General features: G+C 51.6%; 1 protein-coding gene across 1 annotated transcript; it reads right to left on the reverse strand.

Annotated features, from left to right (window-relative positions):
• Positions 1–907: 907 nt before the first annotated feature.
• On the reverse strand, positions 908–10,083 carry LOC308273072 (L-threonine 3-dehydrogenase, mitochondrial-like; the record flags this gene model as incomplete). Its single annotated transcript, XM_080710189.1, has 10 exons — positions 908–1,047; positions 2,345–2,614; positions 3,809–3,899; positions 4,191–4,363; positions 4,454–4,603; positions 6,878–6,948; positions 8,100–8,142; positions 9,537–9,736; positions 9,925–9,931; positions 10,032–10,083. The coding sequence occupies 10 exons, from the start codon at positions 10,081–10,083 to the stop codon at positions 908–910; spliced, it is 1,197 nt and encodes a 398-aa protein (XP_080566315.1).
• Positions 10,084–18,702: the final 8,619 nt, after the last annotated feature.

Below are 18,702 nucleotides of genomic sequence, written 5' to 3' on the forward strand. Positions count from 1 at the left end.
AGGAGGAGGAAGAGGAGGAGGAGGAGGAGGAGGAGGCGGCGGCGGAGGCGGCGGCGGCGGCGGCGGAAGAGGCAGAAGAGGGGGAGGAGGAGGGAAACAGAATTTGGAATTGATATAAACAGAAATCTTGGATACTATTTTCTACAGATATGTCTTCTAATAGGAAGATCCATTAATTAAAAGTGGCAATGTTTGGAGAAGTGTTTAAAAATCTCGAACACAAGGAACAAAGGATTAGTAAATCAAACACGGTTCATGTTCGGAAGGGGCAGTGGGCAATGCTGAGGACCTCTCTGAGAGTCTTTACGATGTAATCTTTGTTCTCTGGTCAAGAAGATAATAGAAGCCGGGCGTGGTGGCGCACGCTTGTAATCCCAGTATTCGGGAGGCTGAGACCAGAGGATCGCGGTTCGCGGCCAGCCTCAGCTACTTAGTGAGGCCCTCTGCAACTCAGTGAGACCCGGTTTCAAAATAAAGAATAAAAAAATAGGGCTGGAGTGTAGCTCGGAGGTCGAATGCCCCTGGGTTCCATCCCCAGACCGGCAAAAAAAAAAAAAAAAAAAAAAAAGAAGAATGGAATCTAAAGGGCGATGCTTAAGTTGGAATCAATTCAATACAAAGGTCATCTATTCCCATCTTCCCAGAAATGGTCACCTCATCACTGTTATGACTTGGGTCTGGATTCTGCAAGGTGCATCTGGACCAGTTTGGGCTCACAGCAAAGACTGAGAGGTCCTCCCTTCACACCCATGACATCTTCATACTGAAACCAATCCCATTCATCCACCTAGTGAGGAACTGCCAGAACTATTCCAATCCAGCCCTTCAGTTCCAGAGCATGTAGGAGGCCTGGGGCCTGTCGGTTCTCCCCCAGGGCTCTGGGACCCAGGCGCTCGTCCGCGGCCCTTCAGCTGGCCTGGGCAGCTCTGGAGTCCGAACCGTGGACGCTCAGCATCGTGGTCACCAGCTCCGGAAGATCGAACTCGTGTTTCCAGCCCCAGTCCTTCCGCGCACTGCTGTCATCCAAGGTCACGGGCCAGCTATCCGCTGGGGACAGACACAGCAGGACGCTCGGGTTAGTCAGGCTCTGGGTCTGCAAGGTCTACAGCGTTTCGTTGGAAGGTGGATCATACAAGTTACACAAAGAGGAAATTACCCCGTAGAGGGGACCAGAATGATGGTCTTGCCCGCACACAGAGACCTTCTCGGAAGACCAGATCGGAACGCACTACGACTGCCTGACACTGTGAACCTCGCGCTACTCCAGCTCCCACAAGCTGCCAGGGTGCTGCACACCTGTAATCCTAGTACTGGGAGGCTGAGACAGGAGGACTGCGGACTCAAGATGAGACTCTGAGCAACCTAGCAAGACTCTGTTTAAAAACAAACAATTTTGCCAGGCGTGGTGGCGCACGCTTGTAATCCTTGTGCTTGGGAGGCGGAGACAGGAGGATCATGCAGGTTCGGAGCCAGCCACGCTGGCTTAAGAGACCCTGTTTCCAAATTTTAAAAAAGTATAAAAATAAGCTGGGCGTGGTGGCGCACACTTGTAATCCCCGCGCTTGGGAGGCTGAGACAGGAGGATCGCGCAGGTTCGGAGCCAGCCGCACTGGCTTAAGAGACCCTGTTTCCAAATTTTAAAAAAGTATAAAAATAGGTCTGGGAGTGTAACCCGGAGGTAGAAGGGTTTCCAGGAACCCCAGTACCACCAAAAACAAACAAAAAATTTTAAAAAGGGATGGGGGAAAGGGGCGTGGTGGTGCACTCTCATAATCCCAGTACTTGGGAGGCCGAGACTAGAGGACTGCAGGTTTGTGGCCAACCTCAGCAACTTAGTGAAGCTCTCTGCAACACGGTGAGAGTGTGTTGCAGAAATAAAATAGAGCTGCGGGTTTCCATCCCAGGAAGAATGCCCCTGGGTTCAGTTCCCACTACCAAAGCAAACAAACAAATGAATAAATGAATGAATGGGGGTGTAGCTCTGAGGTAGAGTGCCTCTGGATTTAATCACCAGTTCAAAAATAAATAAAAACGCCTCCCCACGGGACTACCCTGATGCGGGAACCCAGGGCCGCTTCTGTACCACCTTGGTTCCTTCATTTCTTCCCCCTCTTGCTTTGCAGTCATTAAACTATAAAACGGTGGATGCAGCTCAGCGGTCCACTTGGAACAGAAGCGCTTCACCCACTTCCATATCCTTCCCCCAAATCACTTAGTGACAGCTAATTCTGCAGCAGGTGCCTAGGCTGGGAGGCTGTGGCTGCTCTGCCTGCCAAGGCACATGCCCCTGGGGGACGCACCGGGAAGGCTGAGGCACAATTTTGGCAAACCACAGAGGACCCACCTATGGCCTGTCGGACGGGGTCCACGTTGTACGTGACCTGGAACTCCGGCACGTGCTTGACGATCGCCTGGGCCAGCTCCTCGGGGGCGAAGCTCATGGCGTTGATGTTGTAGGTCCTCATGGAGAGGGACTCCGCCGGCGCATCCATGACCTCCAGAGTGGCCCGGAGGCAGTCGTCGATGTACATCATCGGGAGCCGGGCACTGGCCTTGAGATAGCACTCAAACTTGCCGCTCCTGGCAGCGTCCTGGAAGATCTGGACCGCGTAGTCTGAAAGAGAAGCCGTCGTCTGGGCTTTCCTTATGGCAGAACCACACAGGAGCCTCTTGGACCAGTGGTTCTCCTCAGAACCTCTCCAGGCTCTTACAAATGCTCTGAAGGGATCCCTGAGAGTGTTGATAATGTAGGTTATAGCAACACTACCTATCCTAACACAGATAACCGAGAACTTATAAAAAATTATTGAATTATAAAACATTAGATAAGAAAAAAGTCTACTATAGCCAAGCATGATGACCCACGCCTATAATCCCAGTACATAGGAGGCTGAGGCAGGAGGATCACAGGTTTGAGGCCTGTCTCAGCCAACTTAGTGAGACTCTGTTTCAAAATAAAAATAAAATCGGATAGGGAGTGTAGCTCAGAGGTAGAATGACTCTGGGTGTGATCTTTAGTGCCACAACCTTGCCCACATCACACACACACAAGAACATAGATTATATATTAACATGCATGATATTTTTTAGTTTCCAAACAAAGAAAATGTAGCCAAGCGTGGTGGTGCATGCTTGTAATCCCCGTACTGGGGAGGCTGAGACAGGAGGATCGCACAGGTTCAAAGCCAGCCTCGGCTACTTAGTGAGGCTCTCAGCAATTTAGTGAGACCCTGTTTCCAAATAAAATATAAAATAGGTCTGGGAGTTCCATCCTCAGTACCACAAAGAAAGAAAAAAGAAAAAGAAAATGTACTGACAACAGCCTCCTTTAAAAGCCCCCGCAGGTTCTCAGGCATCGTTGATATTGTACCTCATGACCACTGACAGAGGACAGAGATGCTGGATGGGAGGGCTCCTGAGTGCAATGCCTGTTTGAGTCCAAAGTATTACGACTCCAGTCCATTTTAATAGAGTTTTCTCCCTGTATTGCGAAACCAAGGTTGTACTCAAAGATGCTGTGTCTACTGGGGTCTTTCTACATCGCGGGTGGCGAGTTTGTTCCGGAGCGCTATCTGTTTTACTCCAGCACCGTGGCGGCCAGTTCCGATGGACTGACAGCACCAGCATGCGCTGCCCCAAACAAGGTCAAGCTGCGTCTAGGAAACACGTCGGGAGAAGGCACAGAAACTCCTGGTATTGCACGCTAAAGAGATGGTAGATTCTCTCACCAAAAGAGGATTCTTCCCCAAAAGAATATACGAGATACTTTTCTATCACGTATAGAAAAGGAATCAGAGGCGATACTTACCAGTTGTTCCTCCTCCAGGCTGGGAATCAGCGGAGATGATTCCAGGATATCTCAGGCATCGGAAGTCTAGCCCATACCGGTAATGATAATACTATGAAAAGAGAATTTACTCAAAAAAAGGATCTGTAGTTTTTTGTGTGTGGTACTGGGGATTGAACCCAGAGGCCTTCTACCTTCAAGCTACACCCCCAGCTGGATTTTATTTCTTATTCGGAAACAGGGTTTTGGCAAACACAGGCAAGTTTGCATCCTGGGGGCCGGATCGGGGAGAGGGTCAGTCCTTCCAAAAATGAATCAGCAGGTGTTTGAGGCAAAAGAGACAGAGCGGAAACTGGAAATCACCCGCCCAGCGCACCGGGACATCTCGTCAAGCCACGCTTACTTCTCCCATGAGCTCCGTGTGGACCTTGGACACCCCATAGATGGTCCTGGGCCTCTGAACACAGAGGTCGGGCGTTGGGTCCCGGGGAGAGGTTGGTCCAAACGCCCCGATGGTGCTGGGCACGAACAGCCGCAGGTTGTGCTCTGCCGCGACATCCAGGATATTGTGCAGTCCTGCAAGGAGAGGACGTCGTCGTCGCCCGAAGATCCCTCCCGACCACAGAGCTGCACAGCCCGGCCCGTGAGGCCAGAGCCAGCACTCACCAGTGATGTTCACGGCCTTGGCCAAGGGCACGTTGGCCTCTCCGGCCACGCTGAGCAAGGCGCCGTAGTGAAAGAGCCAGGTGACGCGGTTGTTCACCACGATCTCGCGAAGGCTCTGGTAATCCAGGACATCGGCATAGATAAAGGGGCCTGCAAGGAACGCGAGGGCCGGGATTGGGGCGCTGAGCGGGCCGCCCCAACCTGCGAGTCTCACTGGGCCTGAGCTGGCACTGAGACCCCTGGGGCAGACAGCAGTTTCCTTCCGGAGCCACAGGCCACGGCCGCCCGCAAGTAACACTAGCTGATGCTTCTGCAGGACTCTGCGCCAGAAACTGGGCCAGGCCTCACTCCCACCTAGCCTTGGAGTTAGACATGTTTCACTGCTGAGGAAGCTGAGCCACAGGGCGGTCAAGCAGCAGCCAGATTCAGACAGTCAGCGAAAGTGGGGCCACAACGGGGTGTCTGGCTCCCAGTCAGTGCTGGGTCTCCTCACTCTGCTCTACAGGAATAGGGAAGCCACGCGTGGTGGCCCACACCTGTAACCCCAGGACTTGGGAGGCTCAGACAGCAGGATCGCGGGTTTGAGGCCAGCCTCAGGAACTTGGCAAAACTCTGGCAATTTAATGAAACTCTGTCGCAAAATAAAAAATAAAAAGGGCTGGTGGTGTAGTTCAGAGGTAGGATACCCTGGGTTTAATCCCTACTATAAAAAAAGAAAGAAAGGAAGGAAGAAAGGAAGGGAAGAAATGCAATTTTAAAAATCCACCTTGTGCCATGAGGCTGAGGCAGGAGGATCACAGGTTTAAGGACAGCCTCAGCAATTTAACAAAACACTCAGCAATTAGTGATTTCCTGTCTCAAAATAAAAGATATAAAGAGCTGGGGAAGGGGGTTGAATCCTCATTACCAAAAAAAAAAAAAAAAGAAAAAAAAAGAAAAAGAAAAATAGGATTTTAGAAATTCAGCTTGGAGCCGGGCATGGTGGCACATGCTTATAATTCCTGCACTTGGGAGGCTGAGACAGGAGGATCGCACAGGTTCGAAGCCAACCTCAGCTACTTGATGAGGCTCTCAGCAACTGAGACCCTGTTTCCAAATAAAATAGAAAATAGGTCTGTGAGCATAGCCCGGAGGTAGAAAGCCTCTGGGTTCCACCCCCAGTACCACCAAAAGAAATTCAGCTTGGGCTGGGCATGATGGCACATGCTTATAATCCCTGTACTTGGGGGCTGAGATAGGAAGATCGCAGACTTGAAACCAGGCTCAACAACTTTGCGAGACTCTGAGCAACCTAGCAAGACCCTGTTTCCAAAACAAAAAATAAAAAGGACTAAGGGTACAGTTTGGAAGTAGAACGCTCCTGGGTTCAATCTCCAGAACCACAAACACAAAGGTCCGTCCTGGAACAGAAGACCCACGGATCACGATTTCTTCATCCTTAATCACACAAGAGGGTAGAGACGATTTTGTTCAATGCCAATTGCCCCTCTCTCAGAGCAGATTGTTACTCTCCCTGTGCTAAGGCCAGTGAGCCAGGAAGGACTGACCGGCACGCAGGGGCATCTCGGCCCGAGCGTTCCGTGCGTGGGTGCAGTCACGCGGGCAGCTCGACTCCATGACGTCACGAGTAATTCCTCGACATTTTCAAGGCTCCTCTTCCTTGGTACAGAACTTTCATCTGTGTGTTCTGAGCCAAGCAGTTAACACTCAAAGTTTTTATTCCACAAATACTATTCTGGATAATATTAAAAGTTATTCTAAAACTTAACTTCAAGTTCTTTTTTTTTTTTTTTTTTTGGTGGTACTGGGGTTCCTGGAAGCCCTCTACCTTTGGGCTACACTCCCAGACCTATTTTATATTATTATTTGGAAACAGGATCTCTTAAGCCAGCACGGCTGGCTTCAAACCTGCGCGATCCTCCTGTCTCCGCCTCCCAAGCGCGGGGATTACCAGCGTGCGCCACCACGCCCGGCTTAACTTCAGTTTCTAAAGAACTCAAACTTTTTTGTTCTTGTATCGCTTGAACAACATCAGCACTGAAATGTAAAGTATTTTCATTTTTTTGCTACTGGGGATTGAATCCAGCGTCATTTTACCTCCAAGCTACACCCCCAGTCCTCTCTCTTTTTGTTTGGAAACAGGGTCTCCCTAGGTCGCCGGGGGGAGTCTCACTACACTGCTGAGGCTGTCCTCGAACCCGCAACGCCCTTGTCTCAGCCTCCAAGTGCAGGGGTTACAGGCGTGCGCCACCACACCCGGCCTACGGTACTCGTAAGCGGCAAGATGAACGTCCCTAACTTTTTCCTGGATTCACGAAGCTGGCTGGGAGCTCTGCACCGTCGCACCCGGCGATTCACGAGCTGCCTCTTTAACGGCACTTTGAAATGCACGGCAACCACAGCGGCGGGGGCCATGACTCTTACCACTGCGGAAGACGTGATCGGGGGCTTTCCTTATGTCCGACAAGATCACATTGTCCTTCCCAAATCGCTTCCTAAAGAGACAAACCAAAACACACAAGTTGGAAGTGTCGGAGACATAACAGGTACGAGGGAAACCATGGAGTTCCATGGGAACGGCAGCCTCCTGTCGGCCTCGTTCCTCATCAGCCACGCTAAGGCCTCCCCCCACCTACACCCGTCTTCTGTTTCTCCTCTCTCCCTACTGTCAACTCTGTCTGTCACCAATTTCTCCCCAGAACCCACTGCCAGAGCCCACAGTAATGGTGAAAAGCAGGAAAGGAAATTTAATCAGTGTAACCACCCAGGGAAGACAGGGGACCAGTGTTTCCAGCCCTGTCCTAGGGCACTGACATGAGCTCCCAGCTTGCACAGACAGGAGACCAGAACTATGCAGTCTTGATCCAATGCTGGTCTGGCGGCGCATGCCTGTAACCCCAGCACTTGGGAGGCCGAGACAGGAGGATTGCAGGTTCCAGGCCAGCCTCAGCTACTTAGCAAGGCCTGGTTTCAAAATAAAAAATAAAATAAGGCTGGGGTCTAGCTCAGATAGAATGCCCCTGGGTTTGCTCCAGTACAAAAAAAAAAAAAGAAAGAAAAAAGAAAAGAAAACCTGGGAGGATCCAGGTTCTTGGCCAGCCTCAGCTACTTAGTGAGGTCCTCCACAAGTTAGCCAGACCCTGTTTTAAAGGAAAGAATAAAATATCGGGCTGGGGGTGTGGCTCGGAGGTAGAATGCCCCTGGATTCAATCCCAGTACTGAAAAACAGAAATAGTTGTCTGGTGCCTCTAGATCTCATTCCGCCCTGAGTCTGCCCTCTCCCTCTCCCTCTCCCTCTCCCTCTCCCTCTCCCTCTCCCTCTCCCTCTCCCTCTCCAGATCCCACGCTGCCTCCAGTTTTCCAAGCGAGTCCCTCTGTCCACACACAACCAGAAGCCGAGCGATTCAGCGGGGTCAAGAGCTTCACTGTGTGTAAGTGAGATAAAGAGCACAGAGCCAGTGCGGAGGCAGGAGTCTGGGACCCGTGACGGGTCCGGAAGGCCAGGGGGCAGAGCAGGATGCGTTGGAAGTGGCTGCTGAAACGCGGCATCTTGAAGGCAAGGGACGGAGGGACAAGAACAGCTGCTTGAACGGCGCCGAGACAGCTGCACACACCTAGGACTGACTTGGGATCTTAAGACTCTTACCTCAAAAGGTTCGCAAGCCCCACGCCCAGCTGGCCAAGACCCCCTAGAAATAAGGGAAGAAAATAAAGATTAAAGTTTAATCCACCTTCAAGCAGTCCAGAGTTTCCCAATCCTGGTGGATCCGATGAAGGGTTGAGCCGCTGTGACTGCTGCTGACTGGCTCTTCTCAGTGACACAGTGAACACGGAAAGACCCTGCCCCCAGGACAGAGATCCACTCAGGTGACAGTTTCAGAGATGCCTTTGTGTGTGTGTGTGTGGTGGGGGGTGTTGAAAGGCAGAAGGAGAGAAATCAGCTGAGCCCCGGCACAGTCCGGAGTTCGGCCAGCCCTTGGCATCCTGATGAGCCGAGATTCCTCCACCACCAGCGCCAAGACACTCGGCAGCCATGCTGGGACCCTCCCACCTCCATGAGGGTCGGGCTGGGGTCGGAAGGGCAGAGAGGGGGAGACAGAGCCAGACCAGCAGATAGCAAGACCAGCGAGGAGCCGCCAAGAGGGTTAGAGGCTCGCTTCCTCACTGGGAGACTTGAAGATGCCCAGGGCGTGGCCGGAAGAGCCGGGGGCGAGGAGCGCTCTGGGGAGGACGCCACAGACTTCAGGACTTCACGTGCTGGCCACCCATGCAGCCGGAGGACACCCGGAGGTGCTTCTCTAGGGAGTGAACGTGCGCATGTACACACACACACACACACACACACACACACACACACACACACACACACACACACCATGCTCTGAACGCCTTGCTCTGAGACCCTTTCCATGTTGCGGTGATTAAAACCAGGCTCCAGACATCACCTGGTCAAGCCTGCTTCTGTTGCATTTCCTGCTGCAGAGACGAGGATGCTGGAAGGTTCCGATGGAGACAGTGAGGGCAAACACCCTCCCGGGACCTTCACCCATGGCCCACCAGTCGTTAGAATATGCCGCAGCGGCTCCTTGCGAGGCCAAGACGCCCACGCAGATGCAGCACCTACTGGAGCTGGTTGGAAGGAAGAGCTCCTGGGCTCCAAACTGCTGCCTGGGCGTCCCTCAAGGCCAAGGTATGAGCGCAGGAAAGGATACCATCCTCTGGAAATGGGCCCCAGCCAGTGAAAGCTCCTAGACTCCAGCCCACGCCTGCAAGCCCTGTGCACGAGTCAAGACTGCCCCCTTGACCAGGGAGCCAGCCCGACACCTGGGGCAGACGGCGCCCTTCTCACGGGAGCAGAAGCCCCAGCAAGGCCGTGCGTGTGCTGGATTCCCTCCGGGTCTGGTGTCCTTTTCCAGCTGACCTTAGCTCTTTTCCAGTCTAGTTTTTGGACCCCAGGACCCAGCCCAGGGAACACGATGGCTCATCCATCGCCCATTCTCAAAACAAAGACGATCACTCAGCCACAAGGAGAAAGAACAAACAAGCCACAAACATGGAAAAGGGAAAATGGGAGAAAACCCACCTGTAATCAAGACCCGGAGGCAGTCTGCTTCAGAGAACGAGGCGGAGTGGAAGTTGGCATCTGCTGGAACTCGCCGAGGAGCGACGCCCAGGCCCCGGGCGGGCAGGACGGGAGGCAGCGGGCTCCAGAATGGGCTCTGTGATGTCCCACCCGCCACTCGCCTCAGCATCCTGAGGACCTGCATTCTCTTTTCCAATACCCTGCAAGAAAGGAGCAGAGTTATGCCTCCAGCCCCCGAAATCAAGCTCTTACATTGAAATTAACAATTGTCATCTAAGGAGCAAAGCCAAATTTTGGGAATTCTGGGATTGCACCAAAGAGTGGGCCAAGTCAATCCAGTGCCTGATGTGAGCCGGGCACTGTGATAAGGGGGTGGAATGTTGCTCACAGACTATCTGGGACACAAAGGCCAACAGAGATTCAGAAGGACCCGGCACAATGCTGACTCCGACAGGATATGATGCAGCCGTGGCACTACTGCACAGAGCCACCGACCATGGAACAGCCAGCACTCCTGGGAGAGGCTTGCGGTTTTGACCACCACCATCGTCGACTTGTCTGTGCACCATCTGAGGCGGAACAGGCCCCAGGTTCAAGAGCACTGCGCTTTCATTCTTATCTAACACTCAGATTTCATCTTTGGAGTGAACCATCATAGAAAAAGAGACGGTCAAGGGAAAGATACTTAGTAAGCTCTGAATAGTTTGTTTTACCCCCATCTCCTTAGGAAAGATCATTTAGAAAAGCTGTTTTCTAGCCAGGTGCAGGGCTGGACACCTGTGATCCCAGCTACTTGGAAGGCTGAGGCAGGAGGATTCCAAGTTTGAGGTCATCCTGGGTAACTCAGCAATACCCTGTTTCCAAATAAAAATGGCTGGAGCTGCAGCTCAGTGGTAGAACACCCCAAGGTCCAATCCCTAGAAGCATCAAGCAGTAAAATAACAAAAGAAAAGAAAGCCATTTATTTTCTCATTGCTTCCAAGATCACAAAAGTTTATCTAATTCAGTTCTTCTCATTAGCTTTACCACTGGCTGACCAAGAAATCAGTCCTGCCCCAAGAGGTCATGACGGCCCCAACACACGTGGCCCGAGACCTCCCTCTCCTAGTTCTGTCCCCAGCACCCAGGCAAGCGTGTCCCTCAGTAAGAGACACAGACTTCCCACCCTCCCTGAAGCTCCACCTCTGGCCTGCCCCGCGATGTCCCCTCGGTGAGCTCTGTGGCCAGCTTGGAGGGCTCTTAGGCTCTCCATGGAAGCAAGACAGGGGCACAGCTGAGACAGCAGTGACACTTCTGGCTCTAAGGGAACACAGCACTGCTCGAGTGACCGCTGGCTCACAGGACAAAGACAGCTAGTTTTATTCCTGGGAAAGGGTGATAGGCTTAGGCTAGAGTTTAGGAATGGTCATTGGCTTTAGGTACCTTTCAAAAGGTGTATTCTTTCCTTGGGCTAGCAGTTTTTTGTACTAGGGTTTGAACCCAAGTCTTTGTACCTCAAGCTACATCCCAGCCCTATTTTTAAAAATTTATTTATTTTTGCAGTACTGGGGATTGGAACCCAGAAGCATTCTACCTCCAAGGTACACCCCAGCCCTATTTTTTATTCTTTTTTGCGGGGGGGGGGGAATACTGGGGTTCCTGGAAGCCCTTCTACCTCCAGGCTACACTCCCAGACCTATTTTATGCTTTTTATTTGGAAACAGGGTCTCGTAAACCAGCGCGGCTGGCTTCGAACCAGCGTGATCCTCCTGTCTCCACCTCCCAAGCACAGGGATTACAAGCGTGCGCCACCACGCCTGGCTTTATTCTTTATTTTGAAACAGGGTCTCACTGAATTGCAAGGGGCCTAAGTAGTAGCTGAGGCTGGCTGCGAATTGCGATCCTCCAGTTTCGGCCTCTCAAGTGCTGGGATTATAAGCATGCATCACCATACCCGGCAGCCCTATTTTATTTTGAATCAGGATCTCATTAAGTTGCTGAGGGCCTTGCCGAATTGCTGTGGCTGGTCTTGAACCTGCAATCCTCCTGTCTCAGCCTCCCAAGTACTGGGATTACAAGTGTGTGCCACCAGGCCTGGCTGAGCTGGCGCTTGAACCTTGAGAGAGGGCTGACGTCAATATCTCACCTCTCATGTGAACATCATATCCCCTACAGACGTCTCTACCTGCAATAGGATGGGTTGCCGCAGCTGTTAAGAGAACATAAAAGCTGGTGTGGTGGCGCACACTTGTAATCCCAACATTCGGGAGGCTGAGACAGGAGGATCATGGTTCCAGGACAGCCTCAGCTACTTAGTGAGGCCCTTTGCAGCTCAGTGAGACCCTGTTTCAAAATAAAGAATAAAGCCGGGCGTGGTGGCGCATGCTTGTAATCCCTGCGCTTGGGAGGCGGAGACAGGAGGATCACACAGGTTTGAAGCCGGCCATGCTGGCTTAAGAGACCCTGTTTCCAAATTTTAAAAAAGTATAAAAATGGGTCTGGCAGTGTAACCCGGAGATAGAAGGGTTTCCAGGAACCCTAGTAACACCACAAAAAATAAAAATAAATAAAGAATAAAAAAGAAAACACAGGTGGGGATTGGGAGACCAGGTGCTGGCAGTAGCAAGTTAAAGGCCAGGAATTGGCTGCTCCTGGTGACTTACCAGCAGTCCTCTTATGCTCTTCATCCTTGGAGTCAGGGGAGGGGATCCTGGCTTCAACAATGCACCGGCTCCCCCTCCCCCTAAAAGCTGTGAGCACTGCTGAGTGGTTCCCACCTTAGTGCTCACTAAACACTGTTTCCAAGCAGCTGGCAGGAAGGAGAATCCATTCTGAGGTTAACTCGGGTCTCTATTACAAATAATCAAAGGCCCAGGTTCTCAGGAAAAAAAAAAAGTTACTTAGGATTTATTCTCCCTGAGAAACTGAATTCAATTGTGATTGCTCTGAAGATAGATAATTTTGCTTAAAGAATATTGAAATTCCTGTCCCCAAATTCTGATCTGTGGTCTTAATTAACCATGGAGATTAAATAAAGATGTACCAAGTAATGTCTCCAGCACATTTAGGCATAAAACTAAAAGTATCCAGTTTCCAGTACATGAATGGATAAAGATGTGGTTTTTATGTTACCCAGCCTTAAAGAAATTCGGACACCTGTTACGGGATAGAGAAACCCGGAGGATGTTGCGGGCGTGGTGGTGCACCAGCTGCAATCCTAGCACTTGGGAGGCTGAGACAGGAGGTTCACAGGTTTGAGGACAGTGCCAGCAACTTAGCCAGGCCCTGTTTCAAAATAAAAAATAAAACAGTGCTGGGTGTAGGTTAGAGGTAGACTGCCCCTGGGTTCAATCCCCACTACCCCTCCAGAAAAAAACAGTGAGGATGTGAAATAAGGCCGTCACAAGACAAGCACTGTACAGCCCTATTCATGGTGGTCAGAATCATAGAAAACAGGAGAAAGGTGGCTGTCGAGGCCAGGGGCCGAGGGAAGGGCCGCAGTGTTTTATGGGTTCAGATTTTCAGTACTCAAAGATGAAAGTTATGCAACATTATGAAATGTACTTTAACACTGCTGTGCGCTTAAGATGCCTAAGATGGTAAATTTTATGCTACTTGGGTTCAATCCCCCCCCCCATAAATAGGGCGGGAGGTTATTTGGAAGTAGATAGAGCCCACGTGGGTTCAATCCTCAGTATGGGGGGGAGAGGGAGGGATGGAGGACAGAATTTTAAAAACTTTCTAGCCTCAAGAAGTGGTCTGTATATACTTAAACTTCTGAGGAGCGGGAAAATCTGCTACAGCAGCGAGGGCCCCAGAGACCGACCCCATCCTACCCTGGACTTGGGTTCTTCCCCCTCAATTTACAAGCCTGGCTAAACCTATTGTTCTCAGGTGCCCTGGCTGTTTCTTGGGATCCCTGGGCCTTCGGGAAGGAGAGGGGGAGGGTTTCACCTTCGCCATCCCGGTCTCAAAGCTCTCGGTCCCCCGAAGGCCATGACGCCTAGGTGAAGGCCGCCGCCCGCGCCCTCCCTCCACCTCCACCTGGACTCCCGGCCACGCCCACTGCACCAACCCCGGCTTCTCCTCACCCCTGCGGCTTAGTACCGGCTTATTCTGTTTTAAGGAACCGTGACGGCTGGCAAACACATTTGCAAACCAGTCCCAGCTTTAAATCCTCTGGCTCATTAATTAAGAGCTACATCCTGTTAATAATGACCCAAGGACTCAGGCACCGCCTAGCTCCGAGGCCCTGGAGAAGCACCGTTCTCCCGAGCTCGCCTGACGCTCACAGCTCACCCGAAGCTAGGATCCTTTTCTATTTGGGCAGGATTAAGGGACTGGCCCGTGAAGTGGCTCTTTACTAGAGGTCCGAGGTCCGGACCTCTTAACTAGAGGTCCGAGGTCCGCCGAGTCCCGGGTTCTCCTATGGGGAGGGGTAACGGTGATTAACCCAGGGCGCTCCCCCATCGAGCTCCACCCTCAGCCTCTTATTTTTTATTTTGAAACAGGGTCTCGCCTAGCTGCCGAGGGCCTCGTTGAAGCGCGCGGTTGGCCCCATCCCCCGTCCCCGCCTCCCCAGCGCCGGGACCACAGGCCAGGGCCCCGCCGCGGCTCCAAAGGCTTTCCAGTATAACTCTTCCTCTTCAAGAGAAATGGTAGAAGACCCAGAGGAGGCACCCGGGTCTGTCTCCTCGTCCTGCGAGAGCCGCAGTGACGAGTCTCCCCGCATCGCAGGGTTTCGTGGGGGCGGCCAACCGCGAAAGGCAGAGAAGTCTGCAGCTCCGCACCGCGCTGCAGAGGGTCTCAGAGGGAGGTCTGGCTGTGCGAGCGGTCCACACCTGCCCACAGCTGTCCACACCTGCCCACGTCTGCCCACACCTGTCCACACCTGCCCACGTCTGTCCACGTCTGCCCACACCTGTCCACGTCTGCCCACACCTGCCCACACCTGTCTACACCTGCCCACAACTGTCCACACCTGCCCACACCTGTCCACACATACCCACACCTGCCCATGTCTGCCCACACCTGTCCACACCTGCCCGGAAAGGGAGCCAGAGGGCCTCCGCCCGCCGGGGCCCACGGGGGGCTGCTTCCAGGCGCCTGGACAGTCCTCCGCCGACCCTCTCCCCGGGGGGGGGGGCGATCCTTAAGGGGCAGGTGTACGCCCTGGGCCTGCGCCGGCCCCTCCCGCCCGAGCGCAGTGTGGGGCGCGGCGCCCCACAGCCTCGGGCTGGTGGTCAGCCTGCGCCCAGGCGGGCTCCCAGCTCCGGGCGGCCGCCCTACTGACCTGCGGAGCCGCGCGCGGCGGGAGCGGAGCTGAGGGCCCCCCCGCGCCCCGCCCGCCTTTATCCTCCCGTCGCAGACGCGGCCCCCCGCCTTTATCCTCCCGCCGCCGGGCCCGCAGGGGCCGGAGGGCGCCCCTGGACCCGCTCACCCTCGAGCCACGTGGCACGAGCCGGCTGGCCCGTCCGGGAGTCCGCAGCTGCACCCCCCGAGCCAGCGCCTCCCCTAGCTGGGTCCCCTGGGGAGCCAGGTTAGGCGGTGCCCAGGCCGGGACTGGCAGCAGCGGCCTCCCTCCCGCCCCCAGGGCGCTGGAGATGCAAATCCGCAGCCCCTCCCGCAGGCCCCGGGAGCAGGCCGTCCGCCCCAACCCTCCAGGTGCTGCCGATTCTCAAACTCCGCTGTTCATAAAAACCTGGCAAGGTTTTGAACCTCCCAGCGCCCGGGCTGGCCGCGGCGGGCTGGAGGAGCCCAGGTGGACCTTAGAGCCTCTCCCGTGACTCGAACCTACCTAGGGCCAGGTCTCCACCGCCAGGGCCTGCGTGCTCCCGGGGTGGCCCCTGCACAGGCAGCTCCTCCTTCATCAACTGGGAGAATCTGCTTTGTAAAGCGCCTTTTAGGGTGTAGGAAAACAGCTCGCTTCCAGCATTCCTGCGCACAGGACAAGGGGCCATTCCCCAGTGTGAGAACAGATCTTTTCTGTAAGAATAGCTCGACGCAGGCTCCATTTTGTAAAACTGCCATTGTGTGCACCTTGTGTGTATTTTTGTAAAGACAGCATCTCCTAAAGACTGTGAGTGCACCCCCATCCCCTACAGCCAATGGCCTAAAGATTGGGAGGCTCTGTTCCCACCAACAGGGCACAGAAGCCCCCTGCTGAAAGCTTTCCTGCAGGCCTGACTTGCTGGTGGAAGGATCCCTTTTCACAAAAAGTAAAATTCGCCTGGCAGAGCTGCTTTCAAGGATGGGCCTTTTCTTAGGACGCCATGATGGAAATGCACTTCTGACACTTGGGACTGAACGGTCTCTGCCCACCCAGCAGTCTGATGTGAAGGCCACTGGACCGCTTCTTTCTCGGTCAGGGCGGCCACTCCCTCTCGGTTTGGATCCTGACTGGTAACCAAGAGGCTCAAACAGCAACTGCAGCCCCTGCTCCCTACCCCAGCTCTGAGAAGTCCCTGCCTGCTGGGGACCTGCTGTGGGCTTCCAGGCTCCAGAACTGTCCTGAGCTCCCGTCCTGCCAGGCTGGCTCCTCAACCAGGCCAGCAAGTCTGGATCTGCCCATATCCTTTGGCTTCAGTCAGCAAAGTAGGTTTCTGCCGCCCTAATTTAGTGATAGTAGAATTTTCCTTTATTCCCAGCGTCGGGAATTTTGTCTTTCAGATCACAAACCCAAATTATAAAAAAGTAAGTATGTTCTAGCCCATCTTGATTAAAAAAAAAAAAAAAACTTGAACATATGAGTAAGCAAATGAGGGAGAAAGGACAACTCTTCCTTGCAAAAGAATTTGTTGATAAATCCAAAAGGAATAAGGAAGGCAGAAAGTCACCATTGTCCCACAGGCGGGCCGACACTGGTGGGAGGGAGCTCGGAGCCGCAGGCACCTGCAGAGCCCCAGAGCTTCTCTTCTGAAGTAGACGTTGATCAGTAACAAGGAAAAACTAGCACCTCACAGTGAAAGAAAATGGCAGTCACTCCTGTAACCACGTGGCCATGGTTTAAAGCTCCAGAAATACGGCAGGGTAACTCGACGTATCCCCTCGCTAACACACAACTTCCATCTTAAAGGATGCATCCACCAGCCCAAATCAGGAAACGTGGCACAAAATAACTAGCCAGTGTTCTTCAGAAGTTTCAAGGCCCTAGGGCTGGAGAGGCAGCACCCCTGCCGCTCTTCACCTTTTTTTTGGGGGGGGGGGTGGTACTGGGGATGGAACCCAGGGGCCTTCTACCTCTGAGCTACACTCTCAGACCTATTTTATATTTTATTTGGAAACAGGGTCTCTCTCTCTCTCTCTCTCTCTCTCTCTCAAGCCAGCTGAGGCTGGCTTTGAACCTGTGTGATCCTCCTGTCTCAGCCCCCAAGCGCGGGGATTACAAGCGTGCGCCACCACGCCTGGCTCGCTCTCTGCCTCTTAAGAGCCAAGGGCAAGCTGTAGGCATGTGTTTCTTCACAGATTCAAGCTGTCTCGCCTCCTTTCACCCAAGGACTCCGCAAGCATCTCTGAGGGGCATCTACTAGCAACAAGCTCGCTAGGCTTTTCTTTACCTAGGAATAGCTTATTTTTGGAGTTTTGCCAGATATTCTCAACTGACATTTTTTTCTTTTGACATATACAAAAGTATATCATGCCACTGTCTTCTAGGCGCCATGAATTTGATGAGAAATCAGCCAATAATCTCAGTGAGAATCCTATGTGTGTGATTCTGTTTTTCTTGCTGTTCAGAATTTTTCAGTATAAGAGGCCTTGACATGAGTTTCTTTGAGTTTATGCTATTGGGGGCCATTGGGCTTTTTGGATTTGCAGATTTGCATCTTTCATCAAACTTGATAAGTTTCTAGCTTTACTTTATTCAAAAAATCTTTTGCCCCTTTCTGAGACACCTATCATCCATATATTAGTCTACTTGTTGGTATTTCTTCATGCTCTTCCTTACTGCTTCTCAGACTGGATCATTTCAATTGTTCTCCAAGTATTCTCATTCTTCTTTTGCTAATCTTTTTTTTTTTTTTTTTTTTTTTTTAGTACTGATGATTGAATCCAGAAACATTCTGCTCTGAGCTACATCCCCAGCCCTATTTCATGTTTACTTTGAAACAAGGTCTAAGTTCTTGGTATTTGGTTCCTTCCTATAATTTCTATTTTTTTGTTAACATTCTCATTTTGTTGAAACATTATTTCATTGACTTTTCTTAATTCCTTGTTCCTTTAATTATTTTAGCCTATTTAAGAAAGCTGTTTGTCAAGTCCAATGTGTAGGTTTCCTCAGAAACAGTTACTTGCAATTTTGTCCTTTTGAATGGACCACACCTCCGTCTCTTTGTGCGCCTTTTGGTACTTTTGTCAAACACCGGACATCTGAATACCATAATATGGGAACTCTAGAAATGAGATGTTTCACCTTTCCCATGTTTGTTGTTGCACTGAAGGCTGTAGTAGACTATAAGTTCAGTTACTTTCAGATGGTAATAAAAGTTATCATTACTCTTGAAGGCAACGGTAGTCCATGTTTCATTACTTTTCCAAACTAGTTTTGTAGTGACTATATTCCTTGTCATTTGTGGCCAATGAAGCCCATTCCTTCAGCTCATGTATAAATAACATTTTGATAGATTTCCTTGCATGCCAGGAGCTTCAAAAAAATCAGGTGTGTGCACGTGTGCAATGGCGTGCGCGCGCACGCACGCGCGCACACCACACACACAACCCAGTACTACTTCTAGACTTTGTAGATCTATACTGGGGCACTCTTTTTCAGATCACAATTTTTTTCAAATATGTGGTCAAAATATATAATAGTTTTAATTAAAACACTATTTAAAAACTCCATATATACCAAAAAATTAAAATCAGCCTACAGATTTGTCAGCATTTGGACATATCCAGGTTTTATTACCATTGTATATAGAAATTTAACACTAGCATCTCTGCAATACTCCCCTGAAGAAGAGGGAGAGAACACTATACACAAATATTACACACTAAGAACAGTACCACATCTGACAAGACCATTTCTCCACCAGTAAACCTAACTTGACAAACCAACCAACTCAAGGTGGCTGATTCCAGTCATAGGACATAAGTGAACTCTTTACTTAGTGAACATTACAAATAATATTAAAATGTTACGCAGACTTACAAAAGTTCAGAGTTTTTCCCTAAGACTATATATATTTAT

The sequence above is a fragment of the Muscardinus avellanarius genome (genome assembly GCF_963383645.1).
Source record: "Muscardinus avellanarius genome assembly, chromosome: 14".
Classification (NCBI taxonomy): Eukaryota; Metazoa; Chordata; class Mammalia; order Rodentia; family Gliridae; genus Muscardinus; species Muscardinus avellanarius.